General features: G+C 36.1%; 1 protein-coding gene across 1 annotated transcript; it reads left to right on the top strand.

Moving 5' to 3' along the window:
* Window positions 1-1,879: 1,879 nt before the first annotated feature.
* On the top strand, window positions 1,880-10,197 carry LOC104216694 (eukaryotic translation initiation factor 2 subunit alpha homolog). Its single transcript, XM_009766806.2, has 7 exons — window positions 1,880-2,404; window positions 6,423-6,479; window positions 6,567-6,653; window positions 6,733-6,879; window positions 7,092-7,196; window positions 8,898-8,996; window positions 9,784-10,197. The coding sequence occupies exons 1-7, from the start codon at window positions 2,021-2,023 to the stop codon at window positions 9,934-9,936; spliced, it is 1,032 nt and encodes a 343-aa protein (XP_009765108.1). The 5' UTR covers window positions 1,880-2,020; the 3' UTR covers window positions 9,937-10,197.
* The last annotated feature ends 3,228 nt before the right edge of the window (window positions 10,198-13,425 follow it).

The following is a 13,425-nucleotide window of genomic DNA, read 5'->3' as shown; positions in this document are numbered from 1 at the left end:
TGATTTTGTGAGAAATTTGGAGTAGGTGTTTAGACTTATTAGAAATAGCATAAGGAGGTTGTATATAAAATTTGAAGTCATTTAATGGAGATTTTGACTGGTTTTGAACAAGAAATGCAACTGAAAATCGTGGAAGAAGTTCGTCTACAGACGCTTGTATAAAGGTGTATAAAAGTATATAATAGTGTATAAAATGTGTTTTTACACTCATATACACTATTATACAAGATTATACATAACTATACAAAAAACTGACTTCGTCTTCTTCCTTGCGTTTTTTCTGAAATTTAACTCAAATCTTGCTCAAATCTACTCCAAATCATTTCAAATTTAAATTTTGAACTTCTTTTGATATTTTCAATCAATTGGAACAACACCCAGTCCAAACAACTAACAAATTCAAAAAAAAAACATTTTCAAAAGCAAAGCTTTGAATGGTCCTCAATGGTGGCCTTCTACTCTTCAATTTTCTTACATTGCAAGCAGATGACACAAAAGGAGAAGTAGAAAATACACGACCCTTGAAGCATATGTAGAAGATGTGAGAAGAAGAGAGAGTGAAAGCAATGATTGTGAGAACAAAGAATTAACTCCATAACTTAGAAGCAATGGTTGTAAGAACACAGATTTTGAATTTGCAAGTGCTTTTAAAATATGTACAATGTGGGTTAGGTGGAGTAAAACTTAAAAACATGTGGTGTGAAGTCATATGTATTTTCTTGTAGTTCTTTCTATTTTTTTTTATTTATTAAACCTTCCAATGCAAAAAGAAATTAATATTTTCTCCCACATTTTTTTGTGATGCAGCTTGTTATTTATTTATATACTTAATATCTTTCTTACACATAAACAAGAAATAAGGAAAAAAAATCACCCGAAAGTTCAACCCCACGACTAATGTCTTCCCAAACGTTGGCTTGGAGCAATAAATCAAAACTACCTTCATAATTGATTCTTATCCACGTTCTCCTATACAAATAATTATTTATTTCAAATATCCACATTAAGTCAACTGACAGCCAAATAATAAGTCATTTGGCACTGCTTAAGACAATTGACAATATTAGGATAAGATAAGTAAATAATGTAATAAAATTAGTTAGTTTATAATTAGTATGGTTAATTTTGCTAATATGATTGTGAAATGCATCATTTCTAATTACATTAGAGGTTGAAGTTTTTTTTAATGCCTAAAAAATTAATTTAACATTTAAATTTCAAGAGATAAGTAATTAACTTCATTCCTAGAAAATACCTAACCCCATAATTCGCGTCTTAAAAAAAAAAAGGAACTATTGCCCTTAACTCCATCACCAACATCTTCTTAATTAAAAAACCTATTATTCTCAAAATTTCTATTTGATTCAACCTTGCAAGCAGATTTTAGCATTCTCACAAATGGTGATATTTTTACAAGCAATATTCAAATGGAATTGTGCACTATAACAAGGTTTCTTGATCGGCCAAAATATTCTCCAAGGGATATATACCTCAAATCAAGCAACTTTGCAAACTATTAATTATATTATTACTGATCTGTTTTTATATTGTTGTACAATATTTATCAGTTGACGTATTTATATAATAATATTATCTACTATTTCATGAAGAAAGAAAAAAAGATGATAACTATTTTTTAAAATTTTAATGCAACATTTATCCTGAATTTTTTTTAATATCTTCGACAACTTAAACAATAAAATTATAATTCATTAAAAAATAGTAGAATTTGGATAGATTTGAATGTACGAATATCCGGTATATTTACCTGTTGATAAAATGATAGTTACATGTTTCTTTGTGTATGTTGTATTTTTCAAATAATATTTTTTTAATAAAAATATATTAAATATTCTCTGCCCAAACAAAGCAGGTAAAATACCAGTACAATTATGGGTGGTATCTCTTCTTTCAGTCCCTCCACAGACAAAAACCCATTTTTTATCACCCCTTTCTCCAAAACCCCCCTCAGACTTTCTCCGAAACCCTAATAACCTTCACTTCAAAAATCGCCCCAATCATGGCGACCAACTCGCCGAACCTCGAATGCCGAATGTACGAAGCCAAGTACCCAGAAGTGGACATGGCAGTAATGATACAGGTGAAAAGCATGGCGGACAGCGGCGCATACGTTTCGCTTCTCGAGTACAACAACATAGAAGGAATGATCCTTTTTTCTGAACTCTCTCGTCGTCGAATTCGGAGTATTAGCAGTCTCATCAAAGTCGGCCGTATCGAGCCGGTTATGGTTCTTAGGGTTGATAAAGAGAAAGGATATATTGATCTGAGTAAACGAAGGGTTTCTGAAGAAGACATATCGGCTTGTGAGGAGAGGTATAATAAGAGTAAGCTTGTTCATTCAATCATGCGTCACGTTGCTGAAACCATGGGAATTGATCTGGAGGTACTACTCCCTCTTTATCATTTTATATGACTGTATTTAGCTGGATTTGTTTCGTATTTTCGTTGTCGTATCCTGTATTTCATATTTCATATCTCTTATATATTGTTGCTGTTTTATTACGCATTTTTACATAACTAATGTATCATCTCCTATTGCTTCTTTTGAGCCGAGGGTCTCCTGGAAACAGCCTCTCTACCTTTCGGAGTAGGGGTAAGGTCTGCGTACATACAACCCTCCCCAGACCCCACTTGTGGGATTATACTGGGTCGTTGTTGTTGTTGTTGTATTTAGCTGGATTTGGAGTTTAAGATGTTATTTTAACTTTTTGTACTCCCTGTGTCCTCATTATTGGGGTTATGTTTGACCGTGCACAAAGTTTAAGAAAAAAATAAATTTTTTTGAAACTTATGATCTAAAGCAAGACATATATATTTGTGTGACCAGTGTTTTAAAAGGCTATGCGTAAACATATGCCTCAACAATGCGTAGCCTTGAGCCACGAGGCATAAGTTCCATGCGTATTTAATTTTTAATATTTTATAAAATAATATAATTATAATAAATAATTTTAAATAGGTAAAATTGCACAAAAATTGAAGAAAATTATAAATAAGTGAAAAATATATATAGCTGTGCTCCATCATCACAAAAAACTAGTCAAAACAATTCATTATATGCTACTTGAGTTGAACAGAATAAACTTTTCTATATGGAGTAACAAAAGGGAAGTTTTCTACATCGAGGAACAAAAAGGATGACTAACCTGCAATTTGAATTTTGAACTTGCTGCTATGGAGGAGAATGAAGTTTTCTTTGTACTTGCAAAAAAGAATTGACTGTTCATTGCTTTTGGGAGATACTAGCAGACTAGCGGACAAGATAAAGAATTGGGAAAGACCATAAATTAGGGATTGACTTTTAAATTTAATGTTTCAGTTCTTTTTTAATATTTTTGAGTAATTACAGGCTGATTTTTTAGAATTTGGGTGTTATATTAAGGACTTATTCAGCAAATTTTGTTTTAATTTTAAAAAATCTTTTTGGCTTACACCTCACTACAAAAACGCGCCGAATTGCTGGGCGTACGACCCGAATTGCGTAGCGTACGCCTCTTGAAACTTTCGCCCCCACCATAGCCTCAGTGCATTTTTGGTGCGCCTCGCCCCGAGGCTCGTCCCGGTGCTCACCCCAAAATGCCTTTGAAAACACTGTGTCTGGCTATACATCATCTACTTAATGGTAAATTAAGAAGTTTAATGTTAAATTATTTCTATATATAGAAAAGTACTCCCTCTGTTACAAAATTGAGCATATTTCCCTTTTAGTCAGTTTAAAAAAATGAATTCTTTCTAAATTTGAAAACAATTTAACTTTAAAAATTTTCCATTACCGAGATCATTTATAGCCACACAAATATTTATGGATTGTTTTCTATAACAGAGGGAGTACTTTTCTATAAGTTTCAAAAGTCTTCTCTTTTTTCTTAATATTCGTGCCTAGTCAAATAGGTTCAAACAATTTGAAACAGAGGAAGTACCATTCTTACCATTCGTTGGACAGAATAAAAAGGGAAGTGTGCCAAATGGGATAGGGGGAGTAGTGATAATGGATGGAAAATATTAAAGTAATGGACGAGAAGTTAGCTTGATTTAGAATACATGATATCTAAGTTTGAAATTTTGAAAGTTGTATTGAATGGAATGGTGTCATAATTCTTGCAATGTCTCTAAATGAAGAAACATGGCATATATATTGTAAAACAAGGGAGAATATTTGGTTATGTCTTTTGATAGCATCAAGGATAGCTCACCACCACGTGACAATTATTAAGGAGTCTCCCCAACGTCCTCGATCACTTGTGAAGGATCTCCAAGTGAAATTGGTTGGGCTGCAAATGAAGATCAAGAAGTGTTTTCGTCTTGGGGAGGAGCTAAAAGGCTTGGAAGTCCCTTACAAATACTTTCATGTGCTTGTGATGTCATTGGGAGTGACATGGAATCATCGAAGGAGCCAAAGGAGTAACCCACATAAAAAGCTACTGCCAAATTCTGCGCAGATTTGCGCTCAAAGTGCAAATTGCATTGCACATCGGTAGCGCAAAATTGCAGCGGGAGACTTCGCCAACCCGACCTGGAGCTTTTATTTTAAGAATACTTTGGGGGTTTTTCTTATATTTTAAGTCCTAATTAAACCTAAAGTGTTTCATTAGTTAGGAATTTTTAGTTTTTGGATGATAATTAACGTATTGAGAGAGGAAAAATCTTCTCTTTTGTTTTCTGAACAACTCTTGATCTTCTCAAGGTAATCTAAGTCCTTGTTAAAATTTCCGTTCCTTTTATGATAAATTTGATTTGTTTCTGTTCTAATTCCAACATTCTTCCTTTCCTGTACGTGGGTTTGTGAGATTGAATATTAGCAGGATTTTCGGTTTCTATGCCGATTATATTGTTAGTTTCAAGCGACACATATCTTTATTTCCTTTAATCCACATTATTATTTGAATGTCAATTAGTTTCAGTCGCAAAACCTAGAATTCGTAGTTGAATATTGCTTTCATTATCTTGAACACTATCATCTTTGGGTTTTCAGTTGAATATGAGGTCTCTGGATATTAGAAATTATTGAAGTGTGAAGTGAATTGGACTGAGTTAGTGTTGTTGACTTGGCATTTTGGTGCGCTCCTATTTTGAGCTTTGACTGCTGTACTGGCCTAAAGATGAAAACCAAAGCAAAAAGAAGTGTTTATGCCAAATGATTCTTAAGTTTGGGGTTTTTCCTGGATAAGGTCAAATTGCTCCGCTTTGTCTTAAGCAGTATGATGAAACCAATTTCTTTTAGAAAACTCAGAGAAACTGTGATTTGGGAAATTTAGTTGTGAGCTCGGTCCTTTGTGCTATGTCTTAAAGATTAGGTATAGGGCCAAGGCTCTTCTAAGATAACAACTGTATATCACAAAAGAAAAAAAAAATAGTTTAATTTTATGTTTACCATTATCAGTTTGTGTGTGGATACCATCCGCTTAATTTCTCTTCATAAGACTTCCAGCTTGATTTAGAAATGTAGAATACCTAGACTTGCAAGAAGTATGTTTCACAATGTATTCTGTCACATTTTTTGTGAAATTTTGGGCAATGTTAACTTTCCTCTTGGATTTAGTTCTTTGGATAATGATTTGCTTCAAGGCCAAGCAGGAACTGGAATGCAATCTTTGCTTTTTAGAGAGTTTATGAGCAGAGAAAAACTGCTGATGTTACTGCAATTGGATTTTGTCCTGTGGTCAATGTAGGGTTTCAACACATAATTTGTGAATTGAATTGAAGGGGAAGAGACCTGTTCTGCTGCTGTATGATCTGGGCCTGCTGGATTGGTGGTAGTACAGAGTTATGAATCTTAATTAATTGAGTGAGTCAATTGTGAATATAGATTTTGTATCACCTTTTTAACTGTTTACACGTGAGAATTTTACCATTTTCTTTTCTATGTTTTACTGCTCCATAACTGGGAGTGTGTAAATAAAATATATTCTATGATATGCCTTAACATAAAGGCGTTTGTTACCTTCATTTGCTTTTTCTCTCTATCCTTTGCCGTGTAATATTTTGGCTTAAGGGTGATTATTCCATCCCGGTGTCTCTGAGATTTCTGCCTTATCGGGACTGTGCCTAATAGTTTACTGAACGTGTGTAGCTGCTTTATCTATGTGTCCTTGGCCTTGCAAACACATAGTTTTTCGCATGTTAATTAGAACTTCTGCTGCTTTAAAGTGGATGTCTGTTTACCCCGTCTCATTTTCTTTTCTTTCTGCGGGAAGGTTACCAGGACCTGCTGCAATTACTTGCTGTTTGAAAATAAGAAGAATATTCATCAGTATTTATTTGAGATAAATGCGTTTTCGTGCATAATGTACTTTCAGATCCATACAATTCTGTTGAGCTTTTTCCTCTTCTAGTCCCTGTCAAATAGATCTTTGAATTTCTTCTCTTCAATTGCTCTTAATCATTTGCCTTCTTTATTGCAGGACCTGTACATTCATGTTGGTTGGCCTTTATACAGAAAATATGGTCATGCTTTTGAGGTGGGAATTTGTATCAATTTCCAAAGATTTCTTTTTCCCTCTTCTGATTGGCAAGATTCATTATGGATTTCTTGGTTTTTATTCCAGGCATTCAAATTGGTTGTCAGTGATCCAGATTCAATTCTTAATTCCCTCACCCGTGAAGTTAAAGAAATTGGCCCCGATGGGAAGGAGGTACTCTTTTGTCATATCATTTTCTTGGTTAATTTCGTCCAATGATGTCTAATGATATTTAATATCTTATCCTCCATAGGTAACTAAGGTTGCTCCTGCTCTATCTGAGGAAGTTAAAGATGCATTAGTCAAGAATATTCGGAGGAGAATGACTCCACAGCCTTTGAAGATTCGAGCAGATATTGAGATGAAATGTTTTCAGTTTGACGGTGTTCTTCACATCAAGGTTTGTATAATTGGCATCATCATTTTCATGCAATTGTCTATTTCTTCAATTAGTTGTTATCACTTGTAGACATTGCATTTTTCTTAACGCTGTCGTTGTTCAATAAAATGATAACATTACCTATCAAAAAGGGGAAACAGCTTGTATAGGTCACATATTGTTTGTAATGTTAGCCCCCTTTTTCTTGATGATTTATTTCACGTCTGGTGCAGGAAGCTATGCGTAAAGCAGAAGCTGCAGGTAATGATGATTGCCCAGTTAAAATTAAACTTGTTGCTCCTCCAGCATACGTGCTCAATACTCAGACTCTTGACAAGGTAAGTATTTGTTTATTGCATATCTTTATGGGTAGCCTGTTTTACCTGAGTGAAATGTTTTTAGTCTTCACCTTTCAAAAGTATCAGATTGGTTTGTGGTGGAGCATTTTTATTGTTCTGAGGTCATTTTGGTCAAGAACATGCAGTACATGTTAGTTCCGCCTTGAAAGCACATTATTTATTTTGGAAAAAACGAAGAAAGTTGGGAAAGCTAATTGCTTCAGGGGCAGGGTCAGAGTTCCTTACCCTGGTTTAATATCGGAACTCGATCATCCGGCGGAAAAGTTGATGGAAACATCCTTCGTCCATCTCTTAGCAAGTGGCAGGCCAAATGTATATAGACTGCCCGTTATGTGCTATTACCCCCTTCACCTTGATTTAGCTTGAAAGACTCTTTTTTCTCTTTTCTCTCTCCATCATCTCAGTTGTTGCAGAGTGAGTTCTTATTTTATCAGTAATACTTCCACTTATCTATCATAGTTTTATAGTCAAAGAAGGACGCCTGTTTGGATAATACACTTTCTAGGATGCTCTAGCTGGACCCCTTTTGCTTACTATGACCTTCGGGGACCACCTGTTCGATGTCATTTTTCTCCTATCCATCATGGGTTGCTTTCCAAAAATCCTTTGGCTTTCCCTTTGGTTTTATTGTGCTTATTTTCGAGTAAGGTGGTTAAGAATCGTTTCATACTCTCAAGTATGCTCATTAACTATAATCAATGTTAAAGCTACTTCTAGAATTAATCTGTTATGTTATACTGCTGCTGGAAAGTGAAAAAAAGAATTGAAAAATACTTTAGTGGGCAATTGCTGAGCACAGTGTTGTCACATGCGAAAAGCTCTAAAAAGCGCTCTTTTAAGCGCAAAGCATACTTAAAGTGATGTGCTTCAGAAAAAAGGCGCAATGAAGGGGAAAAAAAATAAAAATATATATGCAATTCAAGAACAAAGTAACACATTCATTCATAGTGCTTCCCTTAGCAGCTAATACGCTTATTTTTTATTATATTTGTTGTTTAGTGCCGCTTGATTCAACAGAGAACTCGTGGCAATGAGACACAAGCCTTAGTGCCATGCCTTACACTAAAGTGCAACTTAAGCGAGGCGAAGAGCCCTCCTTGAGCTTTCCTGAGCTTCGGGGCTTAAGCGCGCCTTAAATGAGCCTTTGATAACACTGGCGGGGCATAGTTCCTTCAAAAAATCAAGTAGTGCAAGCATTTATACTAGTTTCTTAATTGGTCACCTACCGCATTATGCCTTCTAACAACTACCTAGAGGGTGTTATATGATAATCGTCAATTGCAGATAAATACCTCAAGGTGATGTATTCTAAATCACTTGTATCAGATATCATTATTTGCATTGAACTGTAGAAAATACCACTGCTAGTGGCTAACTACTGAAGTAAAGATTACTTTCTATAATGTATAATACTAAAGGTATGCAGATAGTTGTCTTGGTTTAGATGTGTTTAAAAGATATTGTAAAGGATACACTGCTTTAAAAGCTGATCCACTGTTGTGGAGTGCAAATACAAACTTGTCTATACAGCTTCTTGGTTGCAACATTTCCCTCTTTGTTTATATCTGATTGTGGAACCGTTCATATATAGTTTTGTATATGTAGTTCTTCTCTAAAATTATAATTTTTAAGAGAATTCAACTTGTTAGGTTACGGTTTCTATTTTATTTCTTTTGGCAGGAGCAAGGCATAGCAATCCTTACGAAAGCAATTGCAGCTTGCACCGAGGAAATAGAGCGTCACAAAGGAAAACTTGCTGTCAAGGAGGCTCCTAGAGCGGTGAGCGACTATGTTCATTATGCGTACTTCTTTATTTGTGAAATGTGCTTCTTCCTATGTTTGGATGACCTTTATTTGAAGATTAGAATCCAGATTAACCATAATAGATATAGTTGGTAAATCTCTTAATAATCATTTGATGGCAGGGGTAAGATTCAGGAGGTTCTATATCACAGATGCCATACTTGTTTTGTATTTTACTTTGGAATTACTTGTGAACTAGTATAACATGGTCCTTGATATATATATATATATATATATATATATATATATATATATATGTTGATGGAAATATGTATATTTCGATTGAATAAAGCTCTCTGATTTTTCTCTAGGCACTGCTAGTACTCTGAGTGCTTACTAGTTGTGGCTGTTGTCATAAAGTTGGCTTCTGAATCTCTAATTTGGTTTTGGTTGCAACAGTGTAGATGTACATGGGCAAAAGTTTTACAGTTAATAAAAGGGACTTCCAATCCTGATCTTTTATATTACAACTGACCTTTTTTAGGTTTATGAATAAAATACTGTTAAATAATTGGTAGAACTACATTACAAGTGAGTCCATTCAGCATACCAATTAGAACGGAAACTTGTGACAATTAAGACTCTGTACATATTCCTAGGAGACTTTTGGAACATTGAACTGACTGGAATTGAAAACTTTAATCAGGAAAAGATTAGAAGTGTATGCATCTCTGGCTCCCGTTTTCTTCTTTTCTTGCTTTCTGCTTTTGGCAATGTTATCTTATTTCTTCTGTGGCGATTCTGATGTGATTAATCTCTTCAGGTGAGTGAACGGGAAGACAAATTACTTGCTGAGCAGATGGCTAAGCTCGGTCGTGAAAATGAGGAGATCAGTGGTGATGAAGATAGTGAAGAGGAGGAAGATACAGGGATGGGAGAAATTGACGTGGATTCAGGAGCTGGAATTAGAGAGTAAAAATGCCACAGCTTGTATGGACTTGGAAAGCACATTGTTCACGGATACAGCTCCTACGGAACCTACCCCTCATCCTTTTTCTTGTCCCTTTGTAGCCTTTTTCCTTACTTTTGGCCATTTTCCTTGATGAGCATTTTAGTTTTTACATAAAATCAATCCTGATATTGAAGTTTGTGCGGCTATTTGGCAATTCCAAACTTTTTTGATATATTTTGCAATGAGATTGAACAGCCCAATACAATGTTAATCTCAATTCTTCTACTCATGAATACATACATACATATATATATATATATATATACATACATATATATATATATATATACATACATATATATATATATATACATACATATATATATATATATATATATATATATATATATATATATTCAGAATAGTGAGGTTTTGGCATCCCTTTTTCTTCTAGATAGGTGGGATTACTGTTAAGCAATGGTTATGATTGAGCTGGTGAATGTGAAGCTTTAGGTTTTATTATTTTTTTGAGAAGCTTGGAGAGTCATGTAATGTATTATAATCTAGCTGATGAATGCGAAGCTTACGTTTAAGATTTCTTTTAAAGTTAGGGGGGCAGAGCCGACGGAAGCGGGAGTGGAAGTGAGGCTTGATTCTCAAGTCATCCCTAAGAGGGGTAGTTTCAAGTACCTGGGGTCGTTTATTCAGGGGTCCGGGGAGATCGACGAGGATGTCACACACCGTATAGGGGTGGGGTGGATGAAATGGAGGTTAGCGACGGGAGTCCTGTGTGACAAGAAAGTGCCACTGTTACTGAAAGGTAAATTTTATAGGGCAGTGGTTAGGCCTGCTATGTTGTATGAGACCGAGTGTTGGCCGGTGAAGATCTCACACATCCAGAGGATGAAAGTTGCAGAGATGAGGATGTTGAGGTGGATGTGCGGGCATACAAGGAAGGATAAGATTAGAAATGAAGATATTCGAGAGAAGGTGGGTGTGGCCCCCATGGAGGACAAGATGCGGGAAGCAAGACTCAGATGGTTCGGGCACATTCAGAGGAGGAACACTGATGCACCGGTGAGAAGGTGTGAACGACTGGCGGTGGTGGGTACGAGGAGAGGTAGAGGGAGACCTAAGAAGTATTGGGGAGAGGTGATCAGGCAGGATATGGCGCGACTTAGGGTTACTGAGGACATGGCCCTAAACAGGGAATTGTGGAGATCGAGCATTAAGGTTGTAGGTTAGGGGAAATTGTGATGTCTTTTTTACAGCGCACTAGAGTGAGACTAGCCAGTTAGGAGTTAGTCTTAGGATGCTATTGATCAACTACTGATGATGGGCTTTATCTGTTGTGTATTAATACCTTACATCTTTCTCGTATTTCCTATATCTCTTATATTGCTGTTACTTTGTTTTTTTATGGTATTTATGTTATGTTATGGATTTTATGGTATTTTATGTTGTTTTATTATGAGTCTATTGATAGTACTAATATAGTGTCTCTTGTTTCCTCTTTGAGCCGAGGGTCTCCTGGAAACAGCCTCTCTGCCCCTCGGGTAGAGGTAAGGTCTGCGTACATATTACCCTCCCCAGACCCCACTTGTGGGATTACACTGGGTTGTTGTTGTTATAAGTTAGGGAAGTACGTTGGTCTGGTGTACTGACATGAAGCTTGGGCACCGTGCTGGTTGGCTTGGCTAAGCTTGTTTTTATTTTAGCTTAGTTCAGCTAGGTTTAGTTTTGATTCGGTTCAAGCATAGTGCAGCTGGATCTTGGTTAAAGTTTGGCTCAACTCAGCTCGACTTGATTAAAGCCCACTTAAAGCTTACCGAGCTTGGTTTCAGATGAGATTAGAGTGAAAATAGCACGGGCTAGCCAGATTCGAATTGGCAATTGAAAAATATGCAGCGTTTGTAATGTTGTTAAAAAATAGCTATTATTTTACTGAAACACGGGAAGTTCGAGCATAATATGCTATCATAACATGCTGACATATATGCTGGATTATGGAGCTCTATAAACTTCTAACAAATTATGTTGGAAATCAAGCACATGAGAATTTTCAGCATAACATGTTGGATTATGGAGCTCTTGCACATAAACTTCCAGCATATTATATTGTAATTCCACCACGTTATAAAATTCCAGCACATTATGCTGGAATCTCATATGTAAAAAACTCAAACTCCAGCATATTATGTTGGAATTTTTCCAACTTTTTAAGGGTGTTTATATTCAGATTTTATCTTTACATGAAAAAGAGGCTAAATTTCGAATATTTTTAATACTATGGTTGTTTTTCTGTTTACCCTAAAAATTGAGTAACAATTAAACTTGTAATGTGGTTTTAAAGATACGTGATTTCACTTAATATCAATTGAGAAACGTGAAGATAAGAAATAGAAATTGACAATAATGTAAAGCAAACTGGCGTTTGGACAGAGCCCTCGAGTTGGAATACCCTCGAGCTAGTAAAGCAAGAACAATTAAAGAGCAATGAACTGCTGAACAAGGAAACATAAATTAAGGAGAGAATATTGTATTGCTTTTGTCTCCGTGAATGTAAGGTGCCTACAAATGATGGGTACCCTCCTTTATATACTAGAGGATCCTGATTACGGCACAATTCTATTATGGAAGTAAATCCCATGATTGGTACGAATAACCGCCCTTGATTTGATCTGTTCCGGAATTTTCGCGTGATCTCCGACCGGTTATGCATATCTCGCCTTTCCGTTATTGCACTTCACTCGAAGTCGGTCATACTTAGTCTCGATCGCTGCTGGCCTCAATCTCGATGGGCACCTCGATTCTTGAACTTAACACCTCGTCTTCGTACTCTGACCCAATCCATTACGAGGCCGACCCCCGATGCGATCCCTTGGTCTCGAGTAAATAGCAAAATCAGGCAAACCCGATTTTAATCGTACATAGATAGTCCCCTCGTTTCTTGGAGTGTAATGAGAAGAAACGAACTGAGTCTTCGATTTTATACTTCGACTAGTTATGATGTCACTCTTGTGACATAAGCGACAGAAACAACTGAAGCGTCGCGTCGGTGCGGTTCCCAAGATTAGTAATTAGCACCAGTTAATGGTCGGCCATTAGTGCCTTTGAACCGTCATAGCAAATATTATAAATAGATCAACTTCATAATTTTCTCAAACTTTACTTACAAAATCTCTTCTAATCTTCAAAGCAGTTCTTCCCCCTTCAAGCATTTCAATTCTTCAAATCCCGTTTGCCAACCTTCTCATCAAACAACAAGTTTTATCTTCTTCTTTCTCTGAACTAATAAAAAAATGGCGAAAACATCGAAACCGTTCCTAAAAAAGAAAAAGCCTCTTCATCGCGGCCGGTCGGCGATAAAATGCCGGTGGAGCCACGCATCGAAGAGTGTGTTCCTGGGTCATGCGATCTTACTTCCGACTTTTAAGTTGAGAAACTCTCGCCGGTACCTGGCCGATGTGAGCCAATGTTGAGATACATATGCTCGATAACTGAGGGCGATCT

This window comes from Nicotiana sylvestris, chromosome 5, assembly GCF_000393655.2.
Source record: "Nicotiana sylvestris chromosome 5, ASM39365v2, whole genome shotgun sequence".
Taxonomy (NCBI): domain Eukaryota; kingdom Viridiplantae; phylum Streptophyta; class Magnoliopsida; order Solanales; family Solanaceae; genus Nicotiana; species Nicotiana sylvestris.
The sequence above is the reverse complement of the archived record's forward strand: the minus strand, read 5'-3'. Positions and strand labels throughout refer to the sequence as shown.

What these genes read in the sequence shown, in the direction of transcription:
- LOC104216694 (XM_009766806.2), top strand. Translation starts at nt 2,021, where the DNA reads ATGGCGACCAACTCGCCGAACCTCGAATGCCGAATGTACGAAGCCAAG. An exon ending in AATATGGTCATGCTTTTGAG is followed by an intron (nt 6,480 to 6,566) that starts GTGGGAATTTGT and finishes TTTTTATTCCAG; the next exon opens with GCATTCAAATTGGTTGTCAG. An exon ending in TCAAGGAGGCTCCTAGAGCG is followed by an intron (nt 8,997 to 9,783) that starts GTGAGCGACTAT and finishes TAATCTCTTCAG; the next exon opens with GTGAGTGAACGGGAAGACAA.